The sequence below is a fragment of the Littorina saxatilis genome, linkage group LG12 (assembly GCF_037325665.1).
Source record: "Littorina saxatilis isolate snail1 linkage group LG12, US_GU_Lsax_2.0, whole genome shotgun sequence".
NCBI classification, from domain to species: Eukaryota; Metazoa; Mollusca; class Gastropoda; order Littorinimorpha; family Littorinidae; genus Littorina; species Littorina saxatilis.
The window spans coordinates 3,401,190-3,418,701 of NC_090256.1; the positions used below are offsets into that span (position 1 = coordinate 3,401,190).

Here is a 17,512-nt window from a genome sequence, read left to right on the forward strand (position 1 = left end):
TATTTGTTTCGTTTTTCTAAGTACACACAGTGAGTATTTGGGTAGGGGGAGGGGGGCTGTGTGTGTGTGTGTGTGTGTGTGTGTGTGTGTGTGTGTGTGTGTGTGTGTGTGTGTGTGTGTGTGTGTGTGTGTGTGTGTGTGTGTGTGTGTGTGTGTGTGTGTGTGTGTGTGTGTGTGTGTGTGTGTGTGTGTGTGTGTGTGTGTGTGTGTTTTTGGGGGGTTCTTTGGGTTTGATGTGTTTGTGTATCTATTGTTGTTGGGTTTTGTGGGCTTTTTTTTATTGTGGTTTAACATTTTGTGAAAAGTCAAATGCTAACTAAGTATCAAGCAGTGAAAGAAGATACCTCTGTCAAAATTGTACTGCTGGCACAGAATCTCAGACCAGTACTTGGCGTTCTGCACAACCAGACGCTTGGCTTTCTCCATTCGTTTGGTGGCCATGGCTGACACGTGCTTCTGGAAATCTTCTTCTGACATGTCTTGAAGTTCTCCCTGAGGGACAAAACCAGCACACAGATGGAATAAAGCAATTGTTTTCTCATTTTTTTCTGTCAAATAACTCTCTAGAAATGGCTAATGAAATAACATTTTGTGTGTTAAAGAAAATGAACATGTGTCATATCAAAGACTTCATTTCCATAATGGTCATGATTCAAAGCTTCACTTATTTCACTTATGACTATGCCTTCAAGTCATTTTCTCAACAAAGTTTTTAAAATAAAGAAGGGTATAAGCAGAGGTACAAGTAAGCCCACATAGCAAAATGCTCTCAATTTCCCAACACACACACACACACACACACACACACACACACACACACAAACACACACACACACAAACACTCACTTACACATAAACACAAACATGCACACACACAAACATGCATGCATGCATTCATACACACACACGCACACAATACACAAATGTGCACATACCAACAAAATAGTCACACAAACACACATATGTTAGACAGACTTTTGAAGACAGACTGTTAAAAGAGAATAAATGTATGTACATAATTATGATAGAATATTGATGTATGAATTGAAGAAATGTATAAGAACACAAGAATGTATGAATGACAAAGAACAAATGTTTATTTTTGAATGTTTTATGTATGTTTTATTACGGACACAAAAGCTCAGCAATGCAATTTCTCTTTTAGAGATTAATAAAGTTATTGTATTGTATGCTCTACCACATGAAACCACAAAGCTGCTTACATAGAACACTGCAAAGACATGATTGCATATTTTTTCTAATGGTTTCAGTGACATACCATCATTTTCTGCAAAAATGCTTCCACCCTCCCCTCAACATAGGCTGGGTCCCTGCTCGACTGCACAATGACTCGCAAACCCTGCACACCCTTTGCTCGACGCACTCCGCTGAATACGATGTACCCTGCAAGTAGTCACAAATATCTTTTTTTAATAATAATAATTATACGGGTATTCATATGGTGCAAATTCTGATATAGTTTCTAGCACGTAATACAATACTGAATAATAAAATATCTATATATATATACGACTAGTGTCTGTGTGTCTGTGTGTCTGTGTATCTGTCTGTGTATCTGTCTGTGCGCGATGCACGGCCAAAGTTCTCGATGGATCTGCTTCAAATTTGGTGGGCATATTCAGGTAGACCCGGGACACGACACAACCTGGTCGATATTTCAACACGTGCTCTCAGCGCGCAGCGCGGAACCGATTTTGGTTCCACCTCAGCTATTTTGGTTCCACCTCAGCTACCCGGGCCCCCATACCGACACACCATAGCCGCTACACCACATCACAACGCCAAAGTTCTCGGTGGATCTTTTTCAAATTTGGACACCGTATTCAGCTACACCCCGGACACAATATCATCGATGAGATATTTCAACACGTGCTCTCAGCGCGCAGCGCTGAACTCATTTTCGTTTTTGTGTTCATTTCACCATTATAAGTAACTCTTCCTTATCTTCTCCAGTGTTTGGCGTTTATCTCCCTTCCTTCGTGTGGCTTTCCCGTTCAGTTCTAAGTTACTATTACTATTTTTAGAATGTCACTGCGCTGTCCACTGCGCTGTCCACAACGCTTCCCTTGCACCCGTAAGTTGTTCTTACTGTCAAAGTGAAAAGGTCGAATCAATTTATAGCCACGCGAAAAATACACTCTCACCTATCTCTATATATTTATAGATACAGATATGCATATATATATACGGCTTCTCTGTGTGTGTGGGTGTTTGTGTGTGTGTGTGGGCAAAAACCTGTGTATTGTAGAGTTCTGTTTGTGATGTGGTCTAGCGGCTTTTGTCTGTCTGTATGTTCTGGCATGTGAGAAGCCACAGCAGATAATATAGGGCCAAGAAATAAGCTCTAAAATTCTCAATCCCGTTTGACAGGACTTCGCCTTCAAAGGTGATTGTGGTGAACCGCCACGCTGTCTGTCTCTGTCTCGCGCCGTTCACCCCAAATTCCCGTTTCTGAGTAACTATTTTTAGAATGTCACTGCGCTGTCCAGAACGCTTCCCTTGCACCCGTAAGTTGTTCTTACTGTCAAAGTGAAAAGGTCGAATCAATTTATAGCCACGCGAAAAATACACTCTCACCTATCTCTATATATTTATAGATATAGATATACATATATATATATATATACGGCTTCTCTGTGTGTGTGTTTGTGTGTGTGTGTGTGGGCAAAAACCTGTGGATTGTAGAGTTCTGTTTGTGATGGGGTCTAGCGGCTTTTGTCTGTCTGTATGTTCTGGCATTTGAGAAGCCACAACAGATAATATAGGGCTAAGAAATAAGCTCTAAAATTCTCAATCCCGTTTGACAGGACTTCGCCTGCAGAGGTGATTGTGATGAACCGCCACGCTGTCTGTCTCTGTCTCGCGATTCACCCCGGCGAAGCCGGGTATTCCTCTAGTATATATATATACGACTTGTGTCTGTGTGTGTGTGTGTGTGTGTCCGCGATGCACGCCCAAGGTTCTCGATGGATCTGTTTCAAATTTGGTGGCCATATTCAGGTACACCCCAGACACAACCTGCTCGATGAGATATTTCAACACGAGCTCTCAGCGCGCAGCGCTGAACCGATTTTGGTTTTTCTCTGGATCCATTCCCAGTAACTCTTCCTTATCTTCTCCAGTGTTTTCAGCGTTTATCTCCCTTCCTTCGTGTGGCGTCAATCCATATTCCTGTTTCTATTTTTAGAAGGTCACTGTCGACAACGCTCAATCCATATTCCTGTTATACTATTTTTACTCTTCTCCAGTGTTTTGCGCGTTTATCTCCCTTCCTTCGTGCGGTGCGCCGGCTACACCCGGCAAAGCCAGGTCCCCGGTGCGCCGGGTATTCGGCTCAACTTCTTCCCGGCGAAGCCGTACCCGGCGAAGCCGTACCCAGTGAAGCGGGTATTGATCTAGTACAAAATATAAGCACAAATAAAAGTTGAGCCCTTACCAAGCTGTTCTTGTGTGCGCAGAATGTTGAAACACTGTTCGCTGATAGCCTGACAGGTCAGTTCAAGCAGAACGTTCCTCTCTGTGTTCTGCAGGCCACACTGGTAAAACATCTCTATACTGGAGCTGTTGTGTACGTCGTTCTTCTCCTTGTGCATGTAGTAGCAACCTGATACAGATAGAACACAATTGCACTTCGCATAACAACTGGGGGAATGAAAACCTGGAAGCTGCCTGCAGACGTGTGTGTGTGTGTGTGCGTGTGTGCGTGTGTGTGTGTGTGTGTGTGTGTGTGTGTGTGTGTGTGTGTGTGGGTGGGTGTGTGTGATATGTGTGTGTCTGAAACATATTAATCAGTAACATAAAAGGCATTAGAGTCAGAAAAGATGATTTAGTTGGATAGGAGTAAAATAGATACATCTTGTAGGCTGAAAAATGACAGCACAATCCCGTCCACTGGCTTTACAATCCAAGGGGCAGTACCAATACACAACAATCAATGAATTACATAGTGAGTTATGTCCCTTTCATCGTGCTCCTCATTTCTGTATGACGAGATCCATTTCACTGGGATTTGGAACTATCATGAATATTATGAATATTGTGCTCAATGAGCTCTTGTTTTGTGCCAATGTGTGCATACAGCATACGTCTCCCACTTTCACACAATATTTTCTGAATTAGATTAACAACTAAACTGAGCACATCGTTGAAACTACCATACAATTTTGGAGTTGTCTCAGTAACTTCGCCAGCTGGTCAGAAGCAAAAAATCTTACATTGATTGTATTTTCTTTTCTCCTGTCTGAACATATCGATTAGTATGATACTCTCCATTTATTCTCATACTATGTGTTGAATCAGATGCAAAATTATGGGGGGAAATATTTGTCAAATTTAATTTTGTTTGTATGTTTCAGACTCTTCTGATTTCACATCCATTGTTTACAACTGCACTTTATCAAAATATTTCACAAACAAGGTACAAAAGATGACTGTCAGAAAAAGTGTCAAACGTTTCCTGCATAAGTCAACGCAAATGCATTTATCCTGCACTGAATCGCAAGAACAACCTTTACTCCCTCACTACTTCTGGGTCTCTGAAAGTACCAAACGAGGGGGGTCGGGGGGTGTTCAAATAAAGTTTACCGTCAGGTAGCTGAACCTCTCTGTGTCTGCGGTGTAGACTGGGAACCAATGGTTTTGTTTTGCAGTTCTCCTTCAGGATGTCTTCCAGCATTGTCACAATCTCCGCTGCTTTCTGAGAAGAAAAAAATCAGAATGTTTACCCGTACAATCATTGTGGTGGGTTAAGGGTGGAGATTTTTCCGATCTCCAAATGTCAACTTATGTGCAGACCTGCTAGTGCCTTACCCCCCTTCGTGTGTACGCGCAAGCACAAGACCAAGTGCGCACGGAAAAGATCCTGTAATCCATGTCAGAGTTCGGTGGGTTATAGAAACACGAAAATACCCATCATGATTCCTCCGAAAGCGGCGTAAGGCTGCCTATATGGAGGGGTAAAAACGGTCATACACGTAAAAATCCACTCGTGCAAAAAACACGAGTGTGCATGGGAGTTTCAGCCCATGAACGCAGAAGAAGAAGGTCACCTCTAAAGCAAATTCCTTGCTTTCGTGACCACCTTAACCTTCTTAGACACCCAAAATGAATCAGCGAGACTTGAGGAATAAACATGTACCTGCTTGGTGACGTTGCCATAGATGAGGCCCTCAACATACAGCAGCGACAACAGTTGGGGGATGAAGGCTTGCAGCTTCTCTGCTGTCACATCTGAACAACACAACAAAAGCAAATCATCAATGGTCTTCCTACCGCACCAAACACACAAACTTCTGCACATAAACCTGTTTAGGAGAGCAGTTTGGGACCATCGACAACACTTGCTTATTGCAGTTGTGACAAGTCATCATAAAAGACAAGATGTGTAGGTGGCTGATTACACCTAAACATGAAACACAATAAAAAAAATAAAAAAATAAAAAAAATAAAAAAATAAAAAATAAAAAAGATTTAAAAAAAAAATAATAAAAAAATAAATAAACATGAAACACCTGGGTAGCACGACTTTTGTTGCTGTTAGCTTTCCACTAGGAGGAAGCCACCAGAATGTTCCAGCAATGGAATGATAACGTGTGAAATTAAAATGAAAGGATGGCTAATTACAAAAGTTATTGTCCACGGGTAAAAACTAACACCCACAAGGACTTGATTTGTGTAATACGATATAAATGAAATGAATGAATGTCAAAAAGGAGTACATGTAGCAAGCTAAACATCTTTCTTTATTTGTTTCTTTATTTGGTGTTTAACGTCGTTTTCAACCACGAAGGTTATATCGCGACGGGGAAAGGGGGGGGGAGATGGGATAGAGCCACTTGTTAATTGTTTCTTGTTCACAAAAGCACTAATAAAAAAATTGCTCCAGGGGCTTGCAACGTAGTACAATATATGACCTTACTGGGAGAATGCAAGTTTCCAGTACAAAGGACTTAACATTTCTTACATACTGCTTGACTAAAATCTTTACAAACATTGACTATATCCTATACAAGAAACACTTAACAAGGGTAAAAGGAGAAACAGAATCCGTTAGTCGCCTCTTACGACATGCTGGGGAGCATCGGGTAAATTCTTCCCCCTAACCCGCCGGGGGGAAGCTAAACATCAAAGTGATCAATGATCGTACAGCGCTTTGAGCAGGATCTAACCCTGGATATACGCACTTTATAAACATTATGCATTATTGTTATTATAACTATTATCATTATTATCAGTATTATAGTGTGCAGGGCAGCGTGCAAGAAGCCTGTCAGTCTCACCTTCCAGAGCTGATAGCAGTTCATCCTTGGTCCACACCACCTCCGACATGATGACCGTGGTGTAGTACACTGCATGCTGGTGTGGTTGCTCTGCTCGGAAATTTTTCAACCCTCGCTCGTACTGTAAAAGACGAAAAAGTTTTAAAAAACACAAACTAAGTCATGTTTACGCGAGTATGTGCATGTCACACTCTGCTCAGAAATTGCTCAACCCTTGCTCATACTGTAAAAGACAGAAACAAAAAAAACTAAGTAATGTTTACGTGACAAATGTGCATGTTCTGAGACAATTGGTTTGGTGAGGAAAGCATGGCTAACTTAATGCAAACTTATGATGTCATATAAAAATAAAACGAATTAAAAAAAGAAGAAAAAAAAGTATGCAGCTGAGTTTGCGCAGACAAAAATGACTAGGTGCTTCCTGTACGCTTGAGACACGCCCTCTCGCTAGTGACTGGCTTACAATGTCACGTGGGAAATAATGTCCCGTGGGGAAACTTTCCGGAATTCGTCTATTCTACAACAGATTTATCTGGCGAAAGAGTAAATCAAGGGCCTTGGAAACAGACAGAAACCTAGCACACACACACCCAAAGAAGGTGTCATGCTGCCCTTGGGGCAGGGTGACAAACGATGTGTTAATCAAAAGAAGGTGTCATGCTGCCCTTGGGGCAGGGTGACAAACGATGTGTTAATCAAAAGACGGTGTCATGCTGCCCTTGGGGCAGGGTGACAAACGATGTGTTAATCAAAAGACGGTGTCATGCTGCCCTTGGGGCAGGGTGACAAACGATGTGTTAATCAAAAGAAGGTGTCATGCTGCCCTTGGGGCAGGGTGACAAACGATGTGTTAATCAAAAGACGGTGTCATGCTGCCCTTGGGGCAGGGTGACAAACGATGTGTTAATCAAAAGACGGTGTCATGCTGCCCTTGGGGCAGGGTGACAAACGATGTGTTAATCAAAAGACGGTGTCATGCTGCCCTTGGGGCAGGGTGACAAACGATGTGTTAATCAAAAGACGGTGTCATGCTGCCCTGGGGGCAGGGTGACAAACGATGTGTTAATCAAAAGACGGTGTCATGCTGCCCTGGGGGCAGGGTGACAAACGATGTGTTAATCAAAAGACGGTGTCATGCTGCCCTTGGGGCAGGGTGACAAACGATGTGTTAATCAAAAGACGGTGTCATGCTGCCCTTGGGGCAGGGTGACAAACGATGTGTTAATCAAAAGACGGTGTCATGCTGCCCTTGGGGCAGGGTGACAAACGATGTGTTAATCAAAACTCTTTCCATAAAAGGACCATGAGAGTAAAATACAAAAATGCTCAGGAAAGCAGGAGAAGAAGAAGCAACCGTTACTCACCGCCTCTTTGATTATATCAAAGCGCTGAGGGCTGATGGTGAAGGCAGTCAGGCGCTCCAGGATCCTCTTCAGGAGAATCTCCAGCTTGTCACTGTACCCCTTCACCTCAAACTGTGCAGTGAAAACAAACCCACAGATCATGTTCAGATCACCGCAACTGTCTCTCTCTTTATCCATGTTCTAGCACAGCAAAGAGAAAAGTTATTGTCTTTACTTTTAACGTCCCTACAGTCCATTTGACTATCCGGGACCGACAGAAAAGCGAAGAAAAGGGAAGAAAAGAGAAAGAGGTCGCCTATAAGGCGATTACAAACTGTCGCGGCAATATCGTGGGGACGAAGACAGTAGATTGGCAGTTTCTTCACCGACGGTGCAGTGTGAGAATTCGGCTCGCCAGCCTTACAGATTTTTTACAGCATTATTCCTTGGGCATGAGCCTAGCGACGGCTACAATATGAGACCTGTGTACGGGACGCTTTAAACAGCGCGCATCGGCAAAAAGCGGTCGTTCAGGGAGAAGTCCTTACTTGCCCACTGCTGTCCAGTTACTACCGTTGGCCAGTTAATACCTGTACAGATGTACACAAGTCGAACGATCAAGAAACCCAAGCACACCACATCAGCAGCCAACTATATCTCACCATGAGTGCGTGTTACTCATTCAGCGACTTTCTGACGCATAGCTCTTGCTTCTTGTAGTGTTTTCGCTTTTTTCGTGATATCCCCGCCATATATCTTTTCGTGGATTGCTTTTTGTACGGCACTTTAAACGAGAACTCGAAGTTGGTTTTAACAACAACCTTCCGGAAGGGATTGTTGTAAACCAGAGATAGTGTACAGATCTTTGTTGAAACCAACGGTTGGCCTCTTGACAGTGCGGTCCCTCCACTCCCCCACAGGCACTAGACTCGAGGTGGGCGGGACCTGTGGATTGGACTCATGTGCTCCCTAGACTACTACATGTACCCTTCCAAATAAAATGTGACAAATAAAATACAGATGTGAATGTGCCAACAAGCAATCAAACAAACAAAAGAAAACAGATTAAAAAAAAGTCTTGCACTGCAAAATAGAGACAGACATGAAATACTTACTTAATTAGATAACTAAAAAGAAGAAGAAAAATCACAGAACTCACACTGATGCCGTAGAGAGAAGAAGAAAGACTGTAGCCCAGGCCAGCAATTTCAGCTGCATAAGCATACTCATTGAGCGCATCCTTAAACAGTTCCACGAACATCACGTTCATGTTGGCATGCAGGGGATCAATATAGGCATATGGACTGCAAATGAAAAATCACAAGTTGCAAGTATTTTTTTACAACTCTTTATTTTGTAATAGGTTAACATCGTCTACAGAATAAAGTGGACATAAGAGGCTGTCATTCAACTGCTGTCAGTCAGACGTAACATTCCCTGTGTATGCATTTCAAAAAGATGACTTTAAAGCCACACATATCGAAGGTCAGGTTGCATGCGCAATGAGGCTTAAGCTCTTGATTCAAAACTTATCAGGCCAATAGCTCTTCCCTTAGACACTATGGAAACATTCTAGATATGAACTATGAAATTCATCTGCCTGCTGGATAACCTGTACAATTAGGCCTTCTGAAGACAAATAGTTGAGAAAGGGTGATAGCATTGTCTGACAGTTGCTAGAGCTTGAAAATCTGTTGTGGCTAAAGTACAGGCTCCTTGTATACGCAGCGTCAGCCTAAAATACATTCTGAAGCTTGTCAAACATTTTATAAGCATGCACACAGGAATATTTTCTCACCTAAGAATGTCAAAGCTGATGCAGGCCTTAGGTTTGAGGAACTTGTCATCTTGTTTGAACCACAGGCGACTGAGAGGCGTATCCTGTTTGTGCATAAAAATGTTGAGTAAAAGCATTTAACATATTGACAAAGAGCTTTTTGGACAAAGCAGTACTTACCTAAATGGAAAAGACAGGGTTCCACACTGGCGTTTTCCTTTTTGGTCTTACTTTCTCTCAAGAACTTCTATAAACATATGCATGCACATTTGTGCACACACACACACACACACACACACACACACACACACACACACACACACACACACACCATTCCCCCTTCCTAACCAAAACCATTATACACTACAATGAACTTACCCTGATAATTTCTGGAAGAGGAGGATTCTGCAATAGAAAAAATAACATTTCAAAATCAACGACTGTTAATGCAAACAAGGTAAAGAGATACACAAACATGCGATGAAAAGACACCAATGAGAACAACCAACCATGTCCCTGCATTGCTGGTGGCCTTCCATGATAGGGATTCTTCGGTTCAATTCATAGATTAACGGGCAACACAACGTTCATGTCCATTTTGGGGTATTCTCTCACTGGAGGGAAATGACATGACAGGGACCATTAATGAAATTAAGTTTACCAATTAAAATTGCTAGACTGTCTTTAATAGTACAAAAACATGTACAAGGCGAAATCAGCCATGAAAAGATCGCATCATTTTAGCTGAGAACACTTCTCACAACCTTGCATGTTTTATTCTGTGATTTATAGGTTCATTTTTTGTGTTCCTTTAAATTTGATGTTTTGGTATTGTAAGTGTAAAGCCTTTGGAGATATTAATGGGACTTGCACTATAGAAACATTATCTATTATCATTGTTTATAACAACAATCTCCAGGCCCACCTCTGCTTCTCTGGGTACCAGGTCAAAGTTGGTGGGGATGAACTCGTTACGGTCAGGTAACCTCAGGTTTTCATGCACCCCACAACTCCTCCAAACCTGCCAAACACAATCAGCACCTCATGTAAAAGCAAAACACAATCAGCACCTCATGTAAAAGCAAAACACAATCAGCACCTCATGTAAAGCAAAACACAATCAGCACTTCATGTAAAGCAAAACACAATCAGCACCTCATGTAAAGCAAAACACAATCAGCACCTCATGTAAAAGCAAAACACAATCAGCACCTCATGTAAAGCAAAACACAATCAGCACCTCATGTAAAGCAAAACACAATCAGCACCTCATGTAAAAGCAAAACACAATCAGCACCTCATGTAAAGCAAAACACAATCAGCACCTCATGTAAAAGCAAAACACAATCAGCACCTCATGTAAAGCAAAACACAATCAGCACCTCATGTAAAAGCAAAACACAATCAGCACCTCATGTAAAGCAAAACACAATCAGCACCTCATGTAAAGCAAAACACAATCAGCACCTCATGTAAAAGCAAAACACAATCAGCACCTCATGTAAAAGCAAAACACAATCAGCACCTCATGTAAAAGCAAAACACAATCAGCACCTCATGTAAAGCAAAACACAATCAGCACCTCATGTAAAGCAAAACACAATCAGCACCTCATGTAAAGCAAAACACAATCAGCACCTCATGTAAAGCAAAACACAATCAGCACCTCATGTAAAAGCAAAACACAATCAGCACCTCATGTAAAAGCAAAACACAATCAGCACCTCATGTAAAAGCAAAACACAATCAGCACCTCATGTAAAAGCCAAACACAATCAGCACCTCATGTAAAAGCCAAACACAATCAGCACCTCATGTAAAGCAAAACACAATCAGCACCTCATGTAAAAGCCAAACACAATCAGCACCTCATGTAAAGCAAAACACAATCAGCACCTCATGTAAAGCAAAACACAATCAGCACCTCATGTAAAAGCAAAACACAATCAGCACCTCATGTAAAAGCAAAACACAATCAGCACCTCATGTAAAAGCAAAACACAATCAGCACCTCATGTAAAAGCCAAACACAATCAGCACCTCATGTAAAAGCCAAACACAATCAGCACCTCATGTAAAGCAAAACACAATCAGCACCTCATGTAAAGCCAAACACAATCAGCACCTCATGTAAAAGCAAAACACAATCAGCACCTCATGTAAAAGCAAAACACAATCAGCACCTCATGTAAAAGCCAAACACAATCAGCACCTCATGTAAAAGCAAAACACAATCAGCACCTCATGTAAAAGCCAAACACAATCAGCACCTCATGTAAAAGCCAAACACAATCAGCACCTCATGTAAAAGCAAAACACAATCAGCACCTCATGTAAAAGCAAAACACAATCAGCACCTCATGTAAAAGCAAAACACAATCAGCACCTCATGTAAAGCAAAACAGTGGAACCCCCGTTTAAGACCTCCACAACTCTGAGAAAATCAGGTCTTGGAAGGCAGGGAGTGTTTAAAATGGAGGTCAATTTACAGACATTATTAACTCTTAACGTCCTATACCGCGCCATACCGCTCGTTACCGTATCATCCTATACCGCGCCATACCGCTCGTTACCGTATCATCCTATACCGCGCCATACCGCTCGTTACCGTATCATCCTATACCGCGCCATACCGCTCGTTCTCTGCTGGTGTCATTAAACAAGAGTTACCTGCCTTGCGATGCTCTCCTGCATTGGAAAACAGCTTTAGTCCTTGGACGCACATGTCATGGCTGCCGGTGGATTTTTCTCAGGACTTTTGAATGTGATTTCGATTTTTGTGGACGGATTTTGTTCGGATTTTTTGTGTTAGCTTTGAAAATTCAACATGGAGACGAGTGATAGTGATAGTGACACGTCTTTTCACGGGTTTGAGGCAAGAAATGTGGAGAATGACTTCGATGGTGGTGATGATGATAGTGGTCAAAAAAAATATCAAGTAAATCCATCCATAAACAATGAAAATATGATTTTTTTTATTGAACACACCCAAATGTTGTCTCTTTTTCCCAAATCCTTATAGGATTTGCACTGGGACATGCAAAAAACCTTACAGGACGTTAAGAGTTAACAGACAATCTGGTCTCAGAAGGAAGGGAGTGTTTAAAATGGAGGTCAATTTACAGACATTATTAACAGACAATCTGGTAAAGTATGATTTTAAAAGAGGGGTGGCCTTTAACTTTGGGCTAAAAAGGGTAGGCTCCACTGTACGCAACACTTTTGGTTTTGTCATAAAAACACAAACACAAACTACATGTCAACTCTTCTTTCAGGAACAGAAGGAAGTAAACAATCCATGTGAACATAAGAGTTAAGACATGACTCTTTATTGTCCATGCAATACAAATAACGTATGATAAAAACTTAAATAGATCATCCATTTATTTCTGTTAATTGAAGCACGCTGGTTCTGTGCGACGCTTAGTTTTCGAGATAGGCATGACCTGACGAAGAACAGGACGTCACATTCCAAATAAAAATGACTATCTTGCAGGTCGAAGCCGCTGAGGCTGCATTTTTTCAAGAGGTTTCCGCAAAAATAGATCACGATTCGTGCGAAGCAGTTGAGAAGCAGACGCGCTCTGAGAAACTTTGCAAAATAGACTGATAGAGTGTCTTCCCTTTGTTTGTCTCGTGATAACGTTATTTTCTATGATTACGATTCACTTGCAACATAAAGTATACAATTTGGTGTTTTAGTGGTAAATGTAGATAGAAATGTGTAATAAACGTGTTTTTGTTGTGAAAATGCTGCGTTGTGCGGATATTTGGGTGGTCACGTGATGTACACAGAGCGAAGTGTGGGACGTAGTCAGCTCCAAGCTGTATCACCGGCAAGTTCAAAACACGAGAAAAGCGATTTCGTTATGTGAGTCGCCACCGGAAATGTATGTATTTTTCCAATGGTTGTAAAATAAGTCTTGTATTTATCATCGTACTCCGGCCCTATTCTTTTTTTCGTCACGCCTAAAAAAAACGTTATTCGTTTGAGCGACGCAGCATTAGTCTCCCTCTTTTATCAACAGTCTTGTAAGTGTTCAAACGACTATAGGTCTCCCTACACAAAAAGCTAAAAACGTCAACAAGTGTACAGAGAATGCTTAACACCTTTTCCTAACAATTTTGCCTGGAAAAAATATTGGATTACAAATATAAAGACGGTCTATCCAGTACCATGCAATTTACCTCTCTTTATACTGGTACTCTCAAACCATGGAAAAATTAACAGCACATAACGTTTTAAAATTACCTCCAAAATCTCATCAGGGATGTCATCTACCCTGTACTGCGTGCCGTACCATTCCTCAGTTTTGTCTGTCTTCCCTTCAAACTTTTTGGAAACCACTTGCACCCTGAAACAAGCATGGTCTAATGAAGGCAAACAGCAGCACACAATTTACCACACAAGACAGCTTTTAACCGCACAAAATAACAGCTTAAAACATTTTACACAAACGTGCAGACAGAATGACAGACAGACAAACCAACAGGGTGAAAACTATATATCCCCCATGAAGACTGTGTTGTACCTGATGTTTTCTGGTGTCAGGAGATCCAGTATCATATTGATGACGTCTGGACGGAACTCATTGAACAGGTAGGGCGCGCTCAGCACTTCCTCAATGGGGAACTCCTGCAGACCACAAATAGTACACATTGAAAAGTCACAAAAGAACTCTCATGGGCATCATCAATAGGCGACTTGCCCTATCGGCCAGCGCCGCGAAGTCGCACGATAAATCTGCAATGCCTTGCGTGGTCTTGCGAGATCTGCCTCAAACTGCGGGCATGTTTTGATAGCTCTGTGAGAGGTTGCGTTTCAGTGCAGACACTTCGCCTTGAAAATGGTGAATTTGCACTGTGCAGCAGTGGGCTGCAGCAATGTTAGCTGCAAGAATAATCCTAAAGTTCGTTTAAAGTACCCAAGCATGGCCCGTACACAAAGGAAAGGCGATCAAGTTTTTTTTTAACACATTAGCCAGAGAACACCAGCGCTTGTGAAGCGATGGCTGAATTCTCTTCGACGTCAAAATGACGTGCCATCCCGGTACTCCGTTGTCTGTTCAATAACTTTATTAGCTTCGGTTTCTTGTATCCTGAATATTGTATTTTTCTTTCTTTGAGATATTTTTGCAACTTTGGTACCTGCAATGGCATGAAAATTCTGCTGTTCGGTAGCCATTGTTTAGATCAGTGATTGTAATGTATGGAAGGAGCGATAAATCTTGCGAGCAAAAAATGTGCCCGCAGGGAAGTGAACCTTCCTTATCTTTCGCACCGGAGAGCTATCCAAGCGGGATATTGTGCAAGTTGGCTATTAGAATTATACTTAAAGCACTCATGCTACCGGTGCCCAAAGTAATTGCATTCCATTTCTGCAAGCAGTTGGAAAGAATATATGGGTTACATTACTCAAGAAATACATGCTTTGGTTCATATACTGATAAACCTACAATTCATTTCAATCAGTCTCAACAGCGCGTGTTGACACAAAATTAGAAGTCCAAAATTAACTCTGTGGGGTGTTTTTTATGGAATGTGGAAGAGTTGTATTTCTTGAAGATGAGGCAAACTAGTTATACACTGTTCACTGGGAAGTACCAGAGGACATACTGTTGGCGCTACAGTAAATAATGAACTTTCATCTGCATGAATTAGAAATACAATGTCAAAATGGTGTCTGCTTGATATCATGCAGATGTGAGTGCATTATATACGTGCAGGTCTCCACTGGAAATTCTCTCTGCACGCATGTGTGTATGTGCGTGTGTGTTATGATGTATGTGCATGTGCAATGTGTTATTAATTAATATGTGTGTGAATGCACTGTAAATAATGGTATCTTTTTAGGATTTTTCCTCAATGATTGCACAGCGCTCTGAGCAGGGTTAACTTGGGACATGTGCACTTTCTGCATTATTATTAGTACCTAGCCTCAGCTTCAAGACATATCATTGCACAGCGCTCTGAGCAGGGTTAACTTGGGACATATGCACTTTCTGCATTATTATTAGTCCCTTGCCTCAGCTTCAAGACATATCATTGCACAGCGCTCTGAGCAGGGTTAACTTGGGACATATGCACTTTCTGCATTATTATTAGTCCCTTGCCTCAGCTTCAAGACATATCATTGCACAGCGCTCTGAGCAGGGTTAACTTGGGACATGTGCACTTTCTGCATTATTAGTAGTACCTTGCCTCAGCTTCAAGACATATCATTGCACAGCGCTCTGAGCAGGGTTAACTTGGGACATGTGCACTTTCTGCATTATTAGTAGTACCTTGCCTCAGCTTCAAGACATATCATTGCACAGCGCTCTGAGCAGGGTTTAACTTGGGACATATGCACTTTCTGCATTATTAGTAGTACCTTGCCTCAGCTTCAAGACATATCATTGCACAGCGCTCTGAGCAGGGTTAACTTGGGACATATGCACTTTCTGCATTATTATTAGTCCCTTGCCTCAGCTTCAAGACATATCATTGCACAGCGCTCTGAGCAGGGTTAACTTGGGACATATGCACTTTCTGCATTATTATTAGTACCTTGCCTCAGCTTCAAGACATATCATTGCACAGCACTCTGAGCAGGGTTAACTTGGGACATATGCACTTTCTGCATTATTAGTACCTTGCCTCAGCTTCAAGACATATCATTGCACAGCGCTCTGAGCAGGGTTTAACTTGGGACATGCACTTTCTGCATTATTATTAGTACCTTGCCTCAGCTTCAAGACATATCATTGCACAGCGCTCTGAGCAGGGTTAACTTGGGACATATGCACTTTCTGCATTATTATTAGTCCCTTGCCTCAGCTTCAAGACATATAATTCTTTCTTGGAGCATAACAAAATCGTCAAGACCCATTTCCCAACATCGTCTATTCTCTCGCATCTGAAGTCTCCTCCTTACACTACTGTATTACCCAAGGCAGCAGGTGCAACCACTAAGTTCTACAACATTTAGGTTTTTCTGCAGTGAGATACATTTACCATTATTCACACCCAAATAAAGAAAAACTATCTACCTTTTTGAGCAATTTGACAGTTGTTTCTTTCAAGGCAAAGTCTGGTTACAAAAAATCGCGGTCAGGAGAGATTCAGCAGACAAATTCAAAGTAGACTTTCAGTCATAATTATCCCAAGGAAATATTCACTGCCAACACTTACGTTCAACATGTTGGAAAGATGGCAGACGTAGTTCCTGGGCTTCTCCTTGTCCTTGAAGCGAAACTGCATCGTACTGAGGTCCTTTGAAGAGAGTTTACAAATGCAGCAACACATTAAAACAGACTCAATCACTACATTCCAATAGAGCACAGGCTCGTTTATAAACAGAATTTTATTTAGCTTTGCAAGAAATGAAAACATTTAGTCAAAATTCTTTTCAGCTACTTTTGATATTCTTTTGACAGAAACTTCCATGTCCGCGCACAGGCATACACACACTCATACTTTCTTTCTCTCCCCCCCCCCCCCCCCCCCCCCCATCCCTCCCTCCCGTTCTCTCCCCCTCCTCCCTCCCTTCCTTCCTCCCACTTATGCTCTCCCTCCCTCGCTCTCTACTGAATTTGCTTCCACACAAAGCTTTGATGCTTTTTAGCATCCCCCTACAAAAAATACAAACAAAAAAACATGTAAAGGAGTGTAAAGATGTGCGTACCATGCACTCCTGGAATACCCATTCCTGAGGTCCCTCCTTCTTCAGCATGTTGATGTACTCATAGGTCAGGGTGATGATGTCCTCAACATGCTCTGAAAGGTATAAGACACAACACAACCTATACAAATCCAACAGTTATTTCCGGAGTTTGTCCATTAATTGTAAGGTCACAGTAACAAAGAATCAAATGAAACGGCACCACAAGTTTTGTGTCAAATGCACTATTATGTAATTTCCACTCTGTTTAATGCCGATTCTGAATGTGTCACTCTCAAAAGGACAAGAAGAGAAAGGTCATCTGCATTATAAAATTGCTCACTGACCTTGACCCTCTTCTGTGAGGTCGACATTGACGGTGAAGAAAGCGAATCCTTTTGCTCCGTTCTTCTGACCCCCACACAGCGTGTTCACCCAACCTGGACACAGC

At 41.8% G+C, this 17,512-nt stretch overlaps 1 protein-coding gene across 8 annotated transcripts in view; it reads right to left on the reverse strand.

Moving 5' to 3' along the window:
• Positions 1 to 17,512, reverse strand: part of LOC138981071 (insulin-degrading enzyme-like) — a 71,401-nt gene that overhangs the window by 29,226 nt on the left and 24,663 nt on the right. For all 8 annotated transcript variants that reach the window (XM_070353890.1, XM_070353891.1, XM_070353889.1 and 5 more), the window contains exons 11-26: positions 17,409 to 17,501; positions 17,086 to 17,177; positions 16,593 to 16,673; positions 13,952 to 14,055; positions 13,672 to 13,774; positions 10,345 to 10,440; positions 9,798 to 9,824; positions 9,441 to 9,523; positions 8,802 to 8,946; positions 7,664 to 7,774; positions 6,300 to 6,420; positions 5,159 to 5,250; positions 4,606 to 4,717; positions 3,458 to 3,625; positions 1,280 to 1,404; positions 345 to 492 (exon numbers count right to left, since the gene is read on the reverse strand). In XM_070353890.1, coding sequence (XP_070209991.1) covers positions 345 to 492; positions 1,280 to 1,404; positions 3,458 to 3,625; positions 4,606 to 4,717; positions 5,159 to 5,250; positions 6,300 to 6,420; positions 7,664 to 7,774; positions 8,802 to 8,946; positions 9,441 to 9,523; positions 9,798 to 9,824; positions 10,345 to 10,440; positions 13,672 to 13,774; positions 13,952 to 14,055; positions 16,593 to 16,673; positions 17,086 to 17,177; positions 17,409 to 17,501 — 1,701 coding nt within the window. The remainder of the gene's footprint in view (positions 1 to 344; positions 493 to 1,279; positions 1,405 to 3,457; positions 3,626 to 4,605; positions 4,718 to 5,158; positions 5,251 to 6,299; positions 6,421 to 7,663; positions 7,775 to 8,801; positions 8,947 to 9,440; positions 9,524 to 9,797; positions 9,825 to 10,344; positions 10,441 to 13,671; positions 13,775 to 13,951; positions 14,056 to 16,592; positions 16,674 to 17,085; positions 17,178 to 17,408; positions 17,502 to 17,512) is intronic.